Consider the following 20,975-nt stretch of genomic DNA (forward strand, 5'->3'; position numbering starts at 1 on the left):
GATTTTCGAACGACATATGGCATCCGACGTTGTGTTAACGTTATATAAGGTCTTGACCAAAAAGCAAGGTTATATAGAAGTCATTTTATAATGTCCGATAGGCGTTTGTCAGCCGACATTACGACCTAATTGCAACCAAACAACCACGTCTGTACAACATCGGGTGCCTGCATGGGTAGTTTTAAACATATTTTCAAAAGAAATTCATTTATGTTACACACACTAGAACATGATCTGTTTTCAACATGTGAGGTCATTACTCTTTTGTTGGGATTATAGATAATGAACATTATTGTTCCTTATGCATTAATTCAAAAGTTTCTTTCACTAAAAAAATAAAAACATTTAAACTTTAAAATCTGGACGAGTTTTAAATACATTTTTGCAATTCTAATTTAGGTCAATGTTAAATACCAGACTTCAAACTTTAGTTCAAAGATCATTTGCATAGTCTGTTAGTTTTCTATTGAAAAATATCAGGTATCCTGTTTAAAATTTTGATTTAAAATACAACGAGTTATTTTAAATCAATCGCAATGTAAGGTACATAATACAATTATAAATTTTGGGGTTTGTCCAAATGAATCACAAAATATCATTTTAAAGTTCAAATGCGGAATCCATTGTGTTAAAATGGAAGTTGTATCAAATAACATTTCACTACAATGATGAATGTGTGATGATATTGCACAATGGACACTGTACTTTCAAGTCAATAACTTATCATGGACAACATTAAACATTCATTTTATCATCTTTGTCTTATTTGACTCTTGGTCAAATAGTATCAGGTAAGCACATTTAGTTTAATAAACGTTATTCTACATTTTATCAATCTTAAAAACCTAATTTTGATATCTTTGAAACAAAAGATAATTTGATTTGATTGTAAATGTCTCAGGTCAGTTTAAATACGATAAAACCAAGTGAAGACAATTTAACTCTCTATGCAAGGTATTCACAGTATTACAAATAGTCTTTAAACTACACGATCAAATAATAGAGCAAAGCTATAACCACTGTCACTTTAAAGATGTGGGTCGTTGATTTTTAAAGAATGAAAAGGGGGAAAAGATCTGAAGTTTAGGAATAAAAAAAATGATCATGAAAAGACAGAAGTTATCAAATTAATTTTCTCAATTATGTTTATATTTTGGAATATTGATGTCAAGCTTTTTAATAACAAAAAATCACATGGAGTAACTGAAATATAATCAAATAATGTTCTAGAGACGTTATGTATACATAACGGCGTGGTTTACACTTTTACATTTAATTCTCTTTTCAAATCGTTCGATAGGGACCTGTTTCAAGGATAAATGTCTGCCCATCTCCAATGTACCAACATGTTCCAGTGGCAGTCCAAATTTCCCCGACCTTGTTACGGGGCCTTCATACTGTATTTGATGCATGGAGTATTTGCCACTGGATGTTAAGCAAACCAACAATCAATCAATCAATCAATCAAATCGTTTGATAAGCGAGAATGTGTACCCGCCCTCTTTATAGGAGGTTGAATACTAGAATTAAAATAGATCTTTTTTCAAATGCTTTCTTTTGTTGAAAAAAATGATTTTCTTTAAGAAGAAAAGACAACAAGAATGAGAAATATCAGTGAAAGGAAGTAAGCGCTTGATTCAAAGAGTGCATGTTATCCATTATCTACTTACCCGTTTTATAAAAAAAAAACTTGATAACTTGGGTAAATGCCAATGAATCAGCATCACAACCAGATACAATTTCATTCATAAATAAGTATCTCTGAATTAAAGACGACAGTAGTTTTTTTTTTCGATGTTCAAATCTCGTAAATTGGTTAAAAAGAGACAAATCAAGGTAGCAAACTAACGCTGCAGGTATCGCATAACCTTCAAAAGGAACGAACTCAGTTGCGTCGACAGAGAAGCGTCACCTTCTATGCATGCTTACCCGCCATACGAATCAACCCTCACTTAAATGTCACAATCGATGAGGACTCAACCGGGAAAATTACAGTTCAGACTATTTTTCTAATATCCAAAGATCGAAGACCGCGAAACATGTCGCTAAAGTATTGAGACATTTAATTCGTAATTGTGACCTTTAAATTTCAGTTGTTCTTCCTCATAACTCTGTTGGATCAGTTTTTGTATACCATTCAATAAGGTCAATGAAATAAAAATTATGCAAAGTTTACATATAAAACCGTAAATGCACGATTGTCTAAATTCTGCATTTGAAAAAAAAACTTCTACAATAAATGTCTATATTTGTAAAACAATGTTGTAAACGTTTCAAACAATTAAATAAACTACGATCATATCAAAGATCTTTGTCATTTTTATAAATCCATAGTTGTGTCTTCAAAATTGTTTTTGTATGATTACATTATCATATGTGTAAAATTCTAAAACGTGATCATATTAAAGAATTGGAGATAGTTATTATTTGGTTAAAAATGACAAAGACGGAACACGATATGTTTTCTTAATGCATTAGAGACATATACCTACTTCATCAAATACAACAGGTATACATAAAGATCGATACAATTCTCAAATCGACTTAATGAAGAGATCACAGTTCAGCGCTTCTTTTGTTATAATAGTAAGAGTTTATTTATACTATGGTAAATAGTAGTGTTTTAAATGTGTATTTTTAAACCGGTTATGTTCGTCATACCTGGCCAACCTTTGAAACGTATATAGCGTATATTGACAATCATTTGGTCATTTATTAAATACATTTGATTGTCGCAAATGAGTTGTAGTTGACAGTTGTATGTACATGTATGGTACATGGGTTGCTCTAGGTTATAGTAAAGGAATTTTATTTTGTGTAACTCTTTATGAATTATAATCCTTAAAAGTAGACCTCTTATCTTCAGCTTCTACTTCTATGTGGATAATTTGCAGTTATATATTTTGATAAGTCCGTTAATTTCTGATCCCGTGGGTATTTCAACCATTTTTTCAAGTGATTTTAGGGAAACGATCAACTGCAGTTTTTACATGGAACTATATGAGTAGTGTACAAACTTTTTATTCACTTTTAGCTGGTTTAATTTAACTTGATGATGATCTTCCTTACTTTTTCCACGAAGTTCGTGTCTAGTTTTAAAATGGAAATAAATGTTGGTTCCTTCAGTAAAACTATGCATCATGATTACGGAATATAAATACCGTATTCCAGACTTTTAAATTGTCTCGAAATCGCATGCATGAATAGATATTTATCGATGACCCGTGCATAAACATCACACTTGACTTTAACTTTTTATTTATTTGCACGAAAGATAACGATTAACCCGATTATTATACGAAAATAAAAAATTAAATGATCAATCAAATTATTTAAAGAGTTTATTGGTGATTGCGTCAACTAAAGGGGCGCAAATGTTCCTTGAAAAAAGGGTGTGTGGTGGTAGTCTGGATTTGTAATATACACTGGCATAAGGCATATTCGACGTTATTAATCTTAGTAGAGGGCTACATTAAACTTTATTTTAATGTTCATTATATTATGTATATAACAATAGGATACATATAGTATTGAAAGAATAATATATAATTTAAGACTTTGTGTTCGTGTACGTGTGATTTCAATATTTTAGAATAATTTAGACGTCCGACCGACATATGGCATCCGATCGACATACATGTATGACATCCGACGTTGTGTTGACATTGTATAAGTTCTCGACCAAAAAAACAAGGTTATATAGACGTCGTTCTATAATGCCAGACAGACGTTTGCCAGCCGACGTTGAATTTAGGTCGCCGACGTTGCGACCTATTTTCAACCAAATATCGACATCTCTACAGCATCGGGTGCCTGCTGGTGTAGTTTTAAACTCATTTTTAAAAGAAATTTATTTTACAAAATCTAGAACATGATCTGTGTTCAGCATGTGAGGTCATTACTCTTTTGTTTGGATTATAAATAATGAACATTATTGTTCCGTATGCTTTCATTCAAAAGTTTCCTACACATACATTTTAAGATCTGGACGATTTTTAAATCATTTTTTTAAAGTTTAAATTTAGTACCTTAATTAGAATTGTTAAAATACATTTTTACAATTCTGATTTAGGTCAATGTTGAATAACAGACTCTAAACATTAGAGCAAAAACATTTGCATGGTCTGTCAGTTTTCTATTGAAAAATATCAGGTATCCTGTTTAAATTTTGATTTAAAATACAACCACTTACTTTAAATATGTTGTGATGTAAGGTACACACATATATAATTATTATACAATTATAAATATTGGCGTTTGTCCACATGAATCACAAAATATCATTTTTAAGTTCAAATGCGGAATATGTTGTGTTAAAAGGGAAGTTATATCAAATAACATGTCACTACAATGCTGAATATGTGATGATATTGCATATGAACACTCTATACTTTGAAGTTATTAACTTATAATGGACAACATTCAGCATTCATTTCATTATCTTTGTCGTATATAACTCTGAAACAAGTAGTTTCAGGTAAGCATTTTTATTTTAATAAACATTTTCATTCTACGTTTTATCAATCTTGAAAAACTAACTTTAATATCTTTGAAATGTGGAGGTCATTATTCTTTTGTTGGGATTATACAAAATGAACATTAACGTTCTGTATGCATTCATTCAAAAGTTTCCTTAAATACAAAAAAACGAACTGGATATTCAAATCAATTTATTAAAGTTTAGATTCAGTAGCTAAATACGAATTGTTAAAATACATTTTTACAATTCTAATTTTGGTCAATGTTAAATACCTGACTTCAAATATCATTTGCATGGTCTGTCAGTTTTCTTTTGAAAATAGCAGGTATCCTGTCTAGATTTTGATTTTAAATATAACCAGTTATTTTGAATGTGTCACAATATAAAGTAAACATATACACATAATACAATTAATTATAAATATCAGGGTTTGTCCACATGAATCACAGACTATCATTTTTAAGTCAAATGGGAAATCCATGTTGTTAAAATGGAAGTTATATCAAATAACATTTCACTACAATGATGAATATGTGATGCACAATGAACACTCTGTACTTTCAAGTCAATAACATATAATGGACAACATACAAAAATCATTTCATAATCTTTGTCTTATTTAACTGGATCAAGTAGTTTCAGGTCAGCATATTTGTGTAATAAACATTGTCATTCTACGTGTTATCAATCTTAAAAACCTAATTTTAATATTTTTGAAATATAACCACATTGAAAAGTCAATAACACGAGTTCACTAAAATATGAATTATCAATATTAAATCTTGACACATTGATTTGATTGTAACTGTCATCAGTTCAGTCCAAAATATACAAAAAAACAAGTAAAGACAATTAAACTCTCTTTACGAGGTGTGAATATATTGTCCAATATTCTTCTAATAAAATATTTATCCTGTAGTTCCTATCTTGTATCTCATATGAACACAAGAAAAACAAACCTATTATTTGTAAAGGGTAATTGACAGAAGCACTTAGTATTCAGATAATTCGAATGAAAAATAAATATGCATGCGAAATTATCAACATATTTTGTTTTTTACACACATTTACATTTTTAAACAATATTTAATAAGATGAACCATTCTACAAATCTCCAATGCAACGTTTGATCAATTCAACAAGTTTGGGAATTTTTATCGCGACTCAAGCTAAAAAGTTATGTGAACTTACTGCCATGTCAATTATGTTGACACAAATGTGTTTACTAATTCATTACAGTTCTGTTATCTTTGATACCCTAATATATCTTTAAATCAGAATGGCTATAAATACATGTAAAATGATGTGATATATTTTATTCACAAGAAACAATGTGTCTCAAGTTGATTACTAATGTTACCAACTCAGACATGTTTTATTCATTTTAAAAAATATATATATAGATATTTTATCTTTTTATTTTAAGCCAGTCCATTTTAATATATTTGTACTTTCAAACAAGTACTATTTACAGTATAAGTTAATAACCTATGTAACTTGATATACTTGTTGTTTGTTCATAAAAGATTTTAGCTCGATAATAAATGGATGGGAACATAAAGGTTAAACATTAACTATCCAATATGAGACGATTATTCTAAAAAAAAAAATAAAAAAATACTGCAAAAGCATGTCGCTGGGATTTCATACATCATTATACTATAGGTCAAACAATTTGTGTTTTTGACCGTCAAACCTTTGTAGTGTTTGTTTCAAACTTTCTTCCGTATAACTATCTTAACATTCTATTTTGTAATGAGCATAATATGTTAATATCGAAAAAAAAAATCATGAGTTGAAGCAGACATAGTTTCAGCAGTATCCTTAATCTCTAGTTTATTTGAACATTTGAGATGCAACCAGTCACTGAAAAGTTGGTTAATGATTGTCACGACTTCTTTATGTATCCGAGGAGGAAATTTAAGTTCTTTGCAATACATATGCTTTGTCTTTGAGAAGGAGTACAACAATTAATTGGTCAGGAGGGGTGTTCACTTAGTACCCATCGGAATAGCATCTGTTTGTTGAATCATCACTCTTCCAAACTCGACAACTATATTGTCGTTCAAAAAGTTTTTAATACCATATTCGATGTATTTGTTGTAAACAAGGAAAATTAAAGAATCGTGCATGTTTTTTTTTTTTTTTTTTTTTTGTCTTTAAGAGGGTGTTGCATTAATTCTGTCATTGGAATATTTTCTTAGATATCAATTTATAAAACTGTGTTAATGTAATTTGTCGATCAAGTGTTTAAGCATGCCGTTTATACAAGAAACTTGTATCTACAATACCAATTTAAGTAAACACCATGTAATGATATCTATTCTATATTCCAGTTATCGGAATTTTTGTTTGAGGCGTTCCCGTGCAGGGAAATTAGATGTGTTATTGTGACGAAAGAGGTGTTTACATTTTTGTTTTTCCTTGTTTTTACCCATGTATTTATATTTTACTTAACTTGTACCTTATCGAGAAAGTGTTGTTATATATAGTATGTACTATCATCTACAAAAAATTGTTATGTTGGCATCTTTGTCAATATACCATCAACTACCAAAACTTATTTGTTGGCGTCTTTGACATAAATACTATCAACTACAGCAACTTTTCTGTTGGGGTCTTTATTATATCTTTTTGTTTGTTTCTTTGATTTAAATATCCGATTTTGTTGAAATAGAAGTTCCTTCATAATATAAGTGGAAAAAATATTCAGGAATATTATTTCCACTGGAACAAATATTATATCTTAAGCTGGTTTCCGGAGTTACCGAAAAAAAATACTTGTCGGGTGATGTTAATCAAAATTATCGTTTGATGTTTCTGATATTAACCAATGATTTATCTTCCGTACTGAACCCGATGTAAGCATGCATTCCTTTTAACACTTTGTTTGAAAATTCAAGGATTGATCAATTGAAATTTTAGTCATAAGTCAGAGGCTCTATTTGTCGTGTGGCCTTTGTATTTAATGCCTAATTTTACACAAAAGTGTTATTTGGGTCTCACCATCTACCTATCAATGTTCAACGTAATATGATTCAGGAGTTTCATTAGAATACTTGCTTATTTTCTCATAATTAACGCATGTTGACATATTTTTTTAGAATAAAAGGCATCTGTTTTCTTGATTACGAAAACTTAAAAGATATATTTCCGGGGCAATAAAATATAAAAAAAAAAACATCATGACAATGAACAACATTAGCTCAAGAATATACAATATTATGAATCCCTAGTTTGGGTTAATACGCAATGCAATATACAGTTTATGGTGTAATATCTGAACTCTGAATTTAAATGGTTTTTTTTTAGATGGCATATATAAGTAATGAAGAACATACATGATGGACAGGTTCATCCTACTGACTATCCTTCAGGTATGTATAATTTATATCTGAAACATTTTCTAATAATAGAAGGTTTTCTTTTCTTTTCTTTTTTGATTCGGGCCAGGTGACCTTAAAACATTTCATCATTCAGCTATAATTATAACAAACAAAAGGTTGACCGGTGTATATAAATATGAACATCCCTGAACTGTCGGACAAAGAGTGTGAAACAACTTATAGTTTAGAACAAGAAGTTCAATCCTGAGCATGTATCAAAGCCATCTATCTTTACACTGCTTTAATACCAATCAATTCCCGTAACTCATAATTTAGAATTAGAATTAGGAAAGTTAAATAATTAATCCTCTGATTGTAAAGGCAAGCTTTTTTGCTGGTCTAGGAAAGTCATGAACATTAAGGCCGAGATTAAGACTTTTATCTGAAATAAATAATTCAATACAGTACACCTTTGTCGAACTACACAATATTGATAAAGACAAAGATTCACTTGTATATAATTTAGCAGCAGCGTCTCAAAATTTTACGGATAATGATCAAGCAGTTTGACTGTTCAGTATACACTGACCTCAACTATTTAATACCTGTAATTTTTGTTTCAAGACTCATTCAAATGACAATTATGTGTAAATAAACCGTAATTATCTGATACCTGCTTTGTGGTCTGCTGTAACCAAATAAATGTCATGACCTGATTGTGGAATATATTTAGTTATTAATTAGTATGCAAATATTTTCTTACCCCATAGTGAGATGAAGTATTTAAATAAACCAGTAACAACCACTCAAAACTAAAATTTGTGTACACAATTTTTATTTAAAAGTGACAGGAATTGTCTGTTTTTTCCCCATTTTACTTGTTTGTCAATAGTATTAATACCTATGATTCCAAAACATGAATTCATACTCAAATATGTCTGAAATCAAAGAGGTGTATTTATTAATTGACACCATCATCTGTACACTTTTCCTTTTGTCAAATCTACAATTTCCAGAAGATTTATCTGTGCACTTTTAGAAAACCATGGAAACTTCAAGTTTCAAGCTGATAAACAACTTAAACAAAACAACTGCCTTCAAGACCCTCATGAAATGTTTAATGAAACTAACACTTTTAAAATGTTAACTTATCAACTGCACTGGCTAAACAGTCTCTGGGGAAAATACAAATAAGTGACTAGTCCCGGAAAAATATAGTCCTGTTCAATATTGTACAACTTTGTACCACCTTGACCATGCATCATGCCCTTAATAAAAGTAATACCAACATGTTTTAACCCTTTTAAAAAATGAAAACAACACGTTATTAATTTCATGCGTCCGAAGCGCTTTTCTGGATCTACCTTCATCAGAAACGTTTAAAACGAATATTTGAAAGTGGAGGATGAATAAGAACCGAAACAAATGCAGAGCTATGTATTTTTTTCGTGTTTACAAGTAAGTAAGACAAAATACGGGCATTATTGTGTCCCAACTGTATGCTTCATTGTAATGTTTTAAGATTTAACTATTTCTAATAAATAAGTTCTTTTCCTTTTTCTTTTAGTTTTTGAATCAATAAAAAAAATCTAGTTTCATTGTTTTTTAAAGTAAGAAAATTTGCCTTCTTATTCAACACGAAAATTTAAAAGGCTAGTACTCTCAGATCTGTACTTAGTATCGTTTTGTTTTTCTTTAGATGTATTTCTATTTGTATCCATCTGAAAAGTTAAGACTATTTAAACTGATTTTTAAAGATGTTCTTATGTTGAACTGTTACACCACTGTTCGCTGTTAGGGGAAGGGTTGGATGCTCACAAAAAATGTTTACCCCCGCCACATTCTTTATGTGCCTGTCCCAAGTCAGGAGCCTGTAGTTCAGTGGTTGTCGTTGGTTCATGTCTGTCATATTTGATTTTCGTAAAGTGTTTTGTTATAAATAAGGTCGTTAGTTTTCTCAATCGAATTGTTTCATATTTTTTTCATTTCGGAACCTTTTAAAGCCGACCGTATGGGTTTTTCTCATTGTTGAAGGCGGTTCAGTTGCCTATAATTGCTTACGTCCACTTCATTTAAACTTTGGTGGAAAGTTGTCTCATTGGCAATCACACCACATCTCCTTATTTTTATATTCATCTCTACACTCGCTATATACACAAGCGTTGAACGGGACAATAATTGATTAATTTAGTGTTGCATGTTCGGAACTAGAACAAATTAACAATAAATACAACAGGTAGGTTTTTGAATAAGGATCAACAAGGATGAATGGTGGCAAATGTGTCTGCAGGTCGATAATGGTTGTATATTGGATAAGTATACCAATTTAGCCGCCTTGCAACAGGCCAACTACTGACCCGCTAAAGAATTTTTTATAGTGTCCAAAATCACAGTGAGCGGGATGCTCTCTCTCAACGAGGCTTCAGATTTCACGTTTAATTCATTTCACACAGCTTAAAGGACGCACCACTTTTGCAACTGGTCGGAAGAACACAAGAAGTGACCATATTTCTATTTCCCGGTAATCCTTCAGGTTTGGCCGGACTAATTTTTTGAATTTACAGTTTTAAGTATTCCATGTAATTGTGCATTAGATAGCATGATTGGAACTTTTTAAATATATTTGCTGTTCATGTAGAGTCCAAAATTCATCATAACACCATGGCAGAATCTCTGTCCGTAATTGTATTGTTGTCATTGTTAAATCATAATGTATCAATAACCAGTAATTGAACTATTACTGGTTTTAAACCAAAATAAAACATTACACGTGCGTGTTCGTCTATTGAATAAAAGATGTACAAACCATACCTATCTAATAGTTTTAAGACTAACAAAATATCGTCAAATGACAAGTACTATAACTTCAGCTACATTGTTTTCTAGAAAAAAAAAACAATTGTTCAAAGAAATTCAAGATTTGATGAAAACCGTTCAAGATCAAATGGAATCCTACTAGATGAGTCATTATTTTTTGTGGTCATTGTATCATGAGACTTTTTGTAATCTATTATGTAGTTTTCGTCATATATCTTTTGTTGCTAAAGCTAAAATGAAATGAGGTTTCACAATTCAAATGTATAGAAACATGATTCTTGATTTTCAGATAAATTTCCAGAAATTGAAAGCATAATCATTTTCAGTAGCTTATATATATTTATATATATAAATTTCTAGCACTAAATTGCATTCCATCACTTTCAATGTCTGATAGTTGGCTATTTAAAATCTTGTGGAAATGTTCAAAAGGACGCAAATTACAGTAGATAATCGATGTTAAAATCTCATAAGTCAGTCGTTCTACCTCGTAATTCGCTGTGAGTTGTTTCAATTCCCTTTATATACAATGTTGAATTATCTAAAACACATATTACTTGTACCAACAGTGTTAAATAGGAGATGTGGTATGATTGCCAGTCAGACAACTATCCACCAGAGTTGAAATGAAGCGCATATTAGGAATCATAGGCAACCGTACGGCCCTCAACAAAGAGAAACCCCCATTCCATAAAGTCTGCTTTAAAATGCCCTACATGAAAAATGTGACACAGTTCATTTGAGAAAACTAAGATCCTTATTTTTAACAAAACAATTTACCAAAAACAAATGTGACAGATATGATCTAATTACAGTTTTAAAGTTGTTGTATTTATCACTGATCTGTTGCCTTTTCAGTAACAATTACACCTTAAAAAGAAAAAAAGGGACTGAGTGCACAAACGTATTTAACCCTACCAAATTTTTTATGTTCCTGTCCAAAATCAGGAGTCATTAAATCAGTGGTTGTCGTTGTTTAGGGTCTGTCATATTTGTTTTTCTTTAATTGAATTGTTCATAAATTTGTTGGTTTTCTCGTACTTTTCGATTGTCAACATTTTGTCTTGTAGGGACATTTTAAAGCTTACTACTAGTACATTATAGAATAAAATGTGCAGTAAATAGAATAAATAAAGCAGAAAGAAAAAGAAAACAATAAAATTCTGTTCACACACACAAAAATATTTGATATATTTAAGGAATGACTGTAATATTTTTTTCTGTCTATGAAGAAATAACTTCAAAAATGTGGTGCACACTAAATAACCTGAAGAGAACATCATGGAAAAAACTTTGAATACGTCACGGTAACATGAAAAAATTATGTCTATGAGCTAATAACTTTCAGCCAATCAGAAGACGTATTACATCCTAAAATGAAAATATTAATATATCTAAACTAGACAAAGAAAAAAGCTATTACTTTAACATTACATGTTATTGATTAGTAGTATGTAATTATCACATGTTATTGATAAATAGTATGTTGTTATCTCATGTTATTAATTAGTAGTATGTAGTTAACACATGTTATTGACTAGTGGTATGTAGTTATCACATGATAATGATTAGCAGTATGTAGTTATTACTGTTATTGATTAGTATTATGTAGTTATCACATGTTATTAATTAGTAGTATGTAGTTATCACATGATATTGATTAGTAGTATGTAGTTATCACATGTTATTGATTAGTATTATGTAGTTACTTAAAGCTCGTTCAAAGTAATTACCAGCTTATTTCCTTTCTTTAATATTATAATATCGGCCGCTTAATATACTTCCGACTTATATTTCATACGACAAGGCTTGCAAATAAGATTTTGATCAAAGATAAACTTATCTTAAATCAATCATATTTTTCGCCATCATAAATATAGCATAATCAAAACTTTCACGGGGTTTCAGCAAGTAGTATATGACTGGCCCCTCTTAGCTTTATTCATATATGCATTTAGTGTGAGGTCTAATCAATTAGGCTCTATTCCTTATATACACTCTTTTGTCTCATTATTTAACAAAGATGGGTTTGACATAAAAAAACATAACTGAACGACTTTGCTGCTATTTGGAATTCCATGTAGTTGTCTCTCTGTACCTAGCTTTTAGAGAATAAAGTAGTGTATAACATTACAATATTAAAGTGTGCCATATTTAGGCCATACACCATATGAGTCTAAAACTTAAACATTCAGATATAAAAAAAGTTTTGTTTATGACATTTGGTTGCTGGCTCTTTGGAACGCTCACCAAATTTGACACATGGCATATTTAAATTATTTGTTAATTTGCTATTTGTAGTGTTGCCAATTCGAACATTGTTACCTAATCAGTTACTCGGATAACCATTCGACCGAGTACCTGGTTAACCGAAATTAAAGTTGACGTTCAAAGACTCTGTCTTCAGTACTTCACGAATGTATTAAAATGTATCATGATATCATTTCCCAGATCTTTTTGTATAGTCTGCATGTAAATGATAGATTAGTCATCTTTACGTCACGTGGCAAATATATCATACATGTACAAGGAGAGAACAAATAAACAATTAATCCAATAGGTAGTATTATCTTATTAGATGACCATTCATTTATTTTCTTTAAAAATTTCTGGCGACAACATATCAATTTAAAAAAAAAATATGTTGTAAAAGTCATTGAAACATATTTTCAAACTTTTAGTAAACGGTTGAAAGCAGGCTTACAGAAAAATCCAGATTTGATTAGTGGGAAATTTATTTGGATGACGTAGCGTGTAAAATGTTAGTAAATATTCAGAAGGGTAATAGAAATGCATTTTAGGAACAATCATTTAACTTAAAGGGGAGGGTGGTATGGTATTTTTAAATAATTATAATTCAAAATGGAAGAATAATAAATCAGTTGTCGCACCATTGACACAAATATTCTGTTTTTCAACCCAAAATAATGTTCTGTCTCGACTAATAATTTGGTTCGATTATAGTTGGTAAAACAATGAATTCAATGTAACCCCCTCTTGAAGTTAAATGTCTGCATGTTCCCTTAGTAAGTAAATGTAAATTCTATTCAGTTGGGAAAAAAACTGGGGTTCAGTTTATCTAAACCAGTAACCGCAGTTGTCAAATATGTCTTGGAATTTGTTAGCAAGTATATACAAAACAATCAATAATGTTGATAACATATTTGACTTAATGAATCCTGACCAAGTTATTACACATTAATTTGCTCGCTTATTGTAATGTGGGTTAGTGAAATTATACATTTTATTCCACATTTTAATGTTCTTACAGATATTCTTTTGTTTACCATCGATACGACAAAAACACTTTAAAAGCTGACTATGCGGTATGCGCTTTGCTCATTGTTGAAGGCCGTACGGTGACCTATAGCTGTTAATTTCTGTGTCATTTGGTCTCTTGTGGAGAGTTGTCTCGTTGGCAATCATACTACATTTTCTTTTTTATATTAAATCTCTTTAACACCTTTACCTAGGACTTATATATTTAGTTAAACTGTTTCAGTTGAACGCAATTCATACAACTTCAAAGTAAAATATAACAACTTGCTGCCACACAACATCAACATTTCAAAAGCAGACATTGCATGATACTTTATAATTTGTTTAATACTGATGATGTTTACACTTGACTGTATGCAGCGTTTACCTACAATCATGCTTGTGGACGGGCATCCAATTGTGTGAACAAAACGACTTCAATTTGATTGGCTAAATTGCAGTATAGATTAATATGTAGACAAACCGCGGGTGAATTTGAAAAATCAAATATACATTCTTTTAACAACTGTCGAACAGTACCGTCCGACTTAGACTGTAAGAACATAAAGTAGCTGTAAAGTATGTTAAACATCGTTAACCGACGTCGAACTGTTGAATGCAAACAACCAGGAATCATTTTTTATTATTGTCCCCATCACACTATGACACGATTCCGCTACGACCTCAGAGTTTATGAAAAATTTTGGAAGTCGTAGTAAGATCGTGGTGGTCGTGGTAAGGTCGTAGTAAGAACGTGCCAAGTCTTCATGATCGTGGAGGTCCATTGCAAATTTGACTCTTTCCATACAATACTACAGTCATGCTTGTAAAATCTAGCGCATGGTCACGTTTTATAATGGTGTGATATTTTTGTATTTGTATTGAATTCAAAACGATTGATTAGAAAATTGAATCAAAACCGGTGTTCACAGAATTGAGCCACGCTTTAATGTAAAAGGCGACCGCGCCTACATTTTGTACCTGCAACACAATGGATGTTATGGGGGAAGATTTAAATTTATTGTCAACAAAGATAGCACAATCGTATTCAAAGCCTAGTTAAGTTTATCTGAATATGTGCCTTAATGTATGTTTATCGACCTTTTCCTGCATTGATATTGTATAAAATACTCCACAGAAAACAAACCAAGCAATATTTTTAATACGACATTATTTGATATTGTTTTGATGGTATCTGTGTTTTCTTGTTCTTTTCACCATTATTATAGAATAATTACATTACATGTATGTTTCATTATATTACGTTATTTTGTTAAGTTAACATCAATCTTGCGTCATTCTGAAATTAACATTAATTTCAAAATGAAATGTAACATTCATGATGACACGAGCTTCCACAAAAAAGTGCACAGGTAAATAAAAGAAAAAATTGATAGAAATCGTGTTTTCCTGATCCTAGCAAAACAATGTAATTATAAGTATTGAATGCTTTTTTTTGTAATTTTATTAGGTAAAAGCGTTGACCGTGCGCACATGTTTAGAATGACATACAAAATGTAGTTCGGTCAACGCCTTTGCACCCTTATAAATTTACAAAAAGAAGCATTGAATTCTTAAGTAAATGTTTCCCATACCGGTCTTATTGTATATTTGTTTGTATACCTTTTGTTATCCCACTCATTATTAATCAAATTAAAAGGTTTGAGATTAAGATAAACCTTTAGCTCTGTCATATTTTCATGTACACGTCAGTAAGGAAGCTTGTGTTGGCTGTCATTTGCTGTGTCTTGTTTTATTTGATTGTTTTGTTTGTTTTTTGTTTTGGTATTAAACCAGAACTTTAGTAATTTCTGTTTGTAGCGATTGTACACAAAATGTGATAAGACTCGGGCAAATATGTAACTCCGCATGTTTCATGGAGACCTTTTTATTGTTAAAAACTATACGTTGACCTCATATGGGCTTTTTTGTTATTGAATAGTTTTCTCATTGACAAATACCCCACACTTCCTTTTATTAATATGGAGGTTGCAAATATTTGTCGTCCCGAAATAAAGTATTGGTTCTTTAGTTTTGTAAGATTTAATTAATCGAATTCTTTTATTTCAAAGGTTGTTGCTTTGACGTTTGCATTTGAACTAAGGTGTCCAGTTTCAGGAGAGTGGCGCCTCCGAGCAAAAACGTTTAATTGCAGTAGTAGTCAATATGTGTGTTTGTTACATATTAGATATAGATTAGAGGATATATATAAGGAGTCCTGTGATGAACTAGATTATAGCAGTATAGGTAATTATATTCTTATTTATAAAATCATAAAACAATCTAAAAGAAACTTTAAAAAAAAAACACGTGTACTAACAGCCTTAATTCCAACTTACTATGGATGTAGCTTAAACCTCATACTTTTCATAAACAACTTGTATTTAATTCCCATATTTTTCTACACAGACGAACATCGACAAACGTATACTATATTCATCGAAGTACACTGATATTGCAAATTAGGATGAGATAATCACTTGAACGTACACAAAACGTTTTGATTTCGATTTCTATGAAATGGCACAAAGACTAAAATAGCCAGGTTGCAAATAACTGTTCGCAATAAAACAAAAATAATTGTCTATAGTTATCATCATGAAGAATCTAAAAGCTCATTAAAATCTATACCTCTACGCGAGGGTAATTTTGATGAATATTCATGATCAATCAGTGGTTCTTTTGTGTAAATTGAAAATAATGTTTGGAAATGAAAATGGACGTTTCAGTATTGAAAAGTTCTAATTGAATTTGTTCAGCATTAGATATATATAATCTGATATACCAGTTAGTTGCAGACCAAGGATTGCATGGTTTTTGACGTAAAAGTTAACACAGATTTCACTAACGCGACACGTCAACTCGAGGGTAACTTCAAAATTTCATTAGACATACAAAATAAACGCGAGTTAAATTTTTCGTGTAAATTTGCGTTAATGTGAAAAAGGCGCGTTATCTATTTCTGTTAAAAGTAGACACATTGGTAGTAGATGCGCAAACTCAGTTTGTCGTGACTGACTTTATCATATCACATGACTAGCTACATAAAAATGCCAAACTACCCATTTTCAACAAGTATATAGATGAACGATTACAAAGCATGATATGATGTTTTTTTTGATTAATTGAAAATCGTGCTAAGTTACCAAATTGATATTTATTCCTCAATTGTAAACCATTAAGATTTTCTTTTTTTCTTTTCGTGAGAGGGCAAGGAATTTTAAACGATTACATGGTCCAGAAACTAAATTTTCAGATTTATGATATTTCATGAAGCCTGACAGAGTTACATCTGCCGTAAAAAATGTTGACCACTTACTCATTATGCTGTGAAAAATATCGTTAAAGTTGTGCAGTACCTGTATTTAATGTTGGCATATATTTTTCAAGCATTTTTATGAAGCGATATTCATTCATGTAATTTTTGCAACGTAAGCATTTGTATTAGAAGATAAAACATGTTTTTAAATATACATTTATATACATATATGTTTGGATATTTTTACAAAAATTCAGAATTTATAAGTCTATGGTTAGTAAAATTTGTGTTTACAACAATAAAAAATGCCAATCTTTCCTTATTTTTACAATATTCATGTATTGCCCGGATAGTTAGATACTTTGATACCTCTGGATGGATTGTTTGACATAAAAGGGAATAAATTTAAGTTTATAATTGCAAAATTTGTTGTCTGCATCATTATACGGTGCCAATATTGTCCCTTCCATTTGACAATTATGTAACGAAGTTAAACTGCTAGGGATTTTTTGGTACCTCAGGATGGTCAATTTTACACAAACTGAGAGCTCTTTAAGTCTACGGTTACTAATACTATTATTACTTTTTTATTTTCGATGTGACAACACTCTTTCTAATTGGACTAATAATCTACAATTCCTTCTTTCAATTTCAGGCAGTAAACTTGTATTTCAACCGATTTTCAACCAAGCACAATGCACCTATAAACGATATCAACCTTTTCTATTCTCCACCGATGGCAGTAGTAATTGTGTGTATCACAAGTCATTTTGTAATGAAGAAGGCCAATATGTTTTTAATAAAGGAAGTTTTAACAATGACACAACATGTGGATGTAACTCTTCAAAAGGATACAAATTTATTATCAAACCAAGAAACAACTGCTTTTGTATACCTTCAGAGGAAGACTGTTCCTGTCATAAAGTAACTTGTAATGAAAGAGGTAAATGAAACACAAGCATACTATCAAAACACTCCTCTAATATATGAACGTTCATTACTTGAGTTTTGATGAAAACAGACAAAGCATTATTAGAAAGTGTATTCGGTGTCAAAATTTTAAAAAAAGTCCGTCTTTCCTGAGCGCTATTTGGTGTATATACACAAACCTGTTAGTCAAATGCGTTTTGTTAAAATATACTTTTTCACTTTTTTGGTCTTTTGGAAAATGTTGTTTGTGCTGTATTTAGACCCCTCTACCACGAAATTTGTTTTGCATGCAAACGTATAAAAATTGCGATTTTTATCCAACGCAATCATAGGTTTGAACGTTGTTTTCAATTTAGACTTGTACATAAACAATATGATATACAACATAATCTCCTTTATATCTTACAGTTTGCATCTTTCGGAATGCTTGTCGGTTAGTCTGATTATATGCCTTCATGTATGTATATCCAAATAAGATGCTATATATATAGTTTTTCCTTTTCTCGGTTGTATCCTCCAGAGTTTCGTCTGACATGACCTTTAATGTCACAATAAGACCAGTATGTTTCATTAGGAGAATCGCTAGCTTAATGGGCTATACCCGAACAGGTGTACCACCTCCTTTGATTCGTGCAACTTGAATACCATTTAAAATCAACGATGTATTTCATTTCTATACGATGGTCTTTTAAATGTATATTAATTTTTGTTTGATCACAGATCATCCATGTCGTCAAGACGGTTCTGTATTTATGAATGCCTCATGTTTAGAGATTACAACCAAAGGGTAAGTAAATTCTACTTTACTTGTTATTCCTAAAACACATTTTTTTTATTTTTTTAATACTCGTCAATCCTTTAAAAAAGCACTCAGAGAAACTCATTCATTATGCGCACTTCATCAGGGTTTAACAATGGGATACATCGCTGAAAATTATTTCTTTGACTTAAGTAATCAGACTTCATCCTTCATAAGAAAATAAGGCACCGTTTTTTAAAGGAATTAATTAATGTAATTCCGACACACAGAAAGGTAATGTATGATATCAATATGGTGTCGTTAAATGCCAAAATTAGCATGTTTGCACATATTAACCTTTCAACAAAACACACATTGAAACGACATGTATTTTTGGGGGATAAAAATTATATAATAAGTCTCGAAATGAAGATATTGTGGCAGTGTTTGCAGTTTTTCGCTAAAATTTGATACCGTGATGCAGGAAAAAACGAGGCATATTTTCAAAATATGAACCACGATGTCTAACCGACCTATGTTTTTGAACATCTGAAGGATGTTATTTTGAAAATTACAATACGTCTTGATATTTAAATTCAAGCATCTACAAAAGATCATACCTACTACTTTTTGAAAGTTTTGAGAAACATATATAAGAACAGCACTGATCTGTTTGTGACTTTTCTGAAAATATCTTCAACAATTGTTTTGATGCTATCAAGAAATAAAATCGAGGAGTTTTTACATTAATAATATTTTACAGGTTACCTGAAAGCAACAAATCAGCACCATCAGTAAGAGGCAGGATAAACGTAACACAATACAAAACAGAATACGCAAACAAAGGTAATGTATTGATGATTATTTTTCGTTATCATTACACAAATGGCATCACCCCTAACAGACTCACAGTGTCTCATTTGAACACTCTTTTTAAACATTTACTTTTTGAAAGCGTTTGATAGTTATAGTCTTAAGCGTTTATAAAAAGTATCCCTATTTATAAATATATATACTTTACTGTAAGAAGAATAGGGTTTTCACAATTGTTTTCATTTGTGTTGTTATTTATTCTTTAAGGTTAAACGTTTCTATATTTTACTCAAAATTTAACCTGCAAACTAAAAGGTTACGTTCATACAATATCAAATATGTATATACTGTTATATACTGGAGGTTTGGCTAGCCATAAAATCAGGTTCAACCTACCATTTGTTTTCTCAAAATGTCCTGTACCAAGTCAGGAATATTGCAGTTGTTATCAGACAGTCAGTTTCTAAGTATGTTGGCGTTTGTTTTTGTTGTAGTTCAGTGTTTTTGTCGTTCCGTTGTTTTCCTCTTATAGTTGATGTGTTTCCCTCTGTTTTAGTTATTTACCCGGATTTGTTTTTGCTTAATCGAATTATGACTATTGAACAGCGGTTTACAATGTACTACTGTTTCTTTATATATTTTTTAGGAATATCATATCAACAGTATTGTGCCTACGCTACTGTAACTTTACTTATTATCATGATAAGTACTGTACCAATATACGGTGAGTATCAGGTGAAGATGAAATCTAAAAACAATCGGAATGATATATTTATTGTTAAGAGAGAGGCGTAAGATACCAAAGGATTTTCAAACTCACCAGAAGAAAATAAATTGACAAAGCCATGACTAAAAAAAAAATGAAAAACGATCGAAAGACAATAAAAGGGTAAAAAAAATCGCAACATAGAAAACTGAAGACTGAGAAACACAAACACCATCAAAACGTAAGGTACTTCGAAATGGTTAGCATGTCCTGCACCTCAAGCTACTCATATACAATATTTTAATAGTTATTTCAAGTGATTATGCAAGGGATTATCCTTTAACGACATTTTTGTTAACAATTTCTTTGAAAAATATTTTACGTTATATTAAAAAGAAAAGTGAATTATACTTACAAGCATCATACAGATTATAAAAAGACAGCAACATTTATGTGACCACTTGTTTTATGGTACATTACAAACCTATTTTTGACCGTTACTCCACCTGTACCTAAACAGATATCGACCGGTTTTCAATATCTTAACAATACTCGACCAAAGAACTTGAAGACCTGAATAATACTCTGCCTTATTTTATTAATCTTGAATGACTTAATTCTACATTGAATTATGTCATCTAACACAA

General features: G+C 30.8%; 1 protein-coding gene across 2 annotated transcripts; it reads left to right on the forward strand.

Moving 5' to 3' along the window:
- The first annotated feature begins 526 nt into the window (after positions 1 to 526).
- LOC127732433 (uncharacterized) lies at positions 527 to 20,775 on the forward strand. Of its 2 annotated transcripts, none has more exons than XM_052241471.1 (7): positions 527 to 791; positions 7,793 to 7,857; positions 15,954 to 16,128; positions 17,796 to 18,083; positions 18,791 to 18,857; positions 19,573 to 19,655; positions 20,269 to 20,775. In XM_052241471.1, exons 2-7 carry the CDS (start codon positions 7,822 to 7,824, stop codon positions 20,415 to 20,417), a joined length of 798 nt encoding a protein of 265 aa, XP_052097431.1. In that variant the 5' UTR covers positions 527 to 791; positions 7,793 to 7,821; the 3' UTR covers positions 20,418 to 20,775. The 2 variants fall into 2 exon arrangements, with proteins under 2 accessions (XP_052097431.1, XP_052097432.1); XM_052241472.1 differs by lacking the exon at positions 527 to 791 and adding an exon at positions 4,215 to 4,477.
- Positions 20,776 to 20,975: the final 200 nt, after the last annotated feature.

The sequence above is a fragment of the Mytilus californianus genome, unplaced genomic scaffold (genome assembly GCF_021869535.1).
Source record: "Mytilus californianus isolate M0D057914Y unplaced genomic scaffold, xbMytCali1.0.p SCAF_24, whole genome shotgun sequence".
NCBI lineage: Eukaryota > Metazoa > Mollusca > Bivalvia > Mytilida > Mytilidae > Mytilus > Mytilus californianus.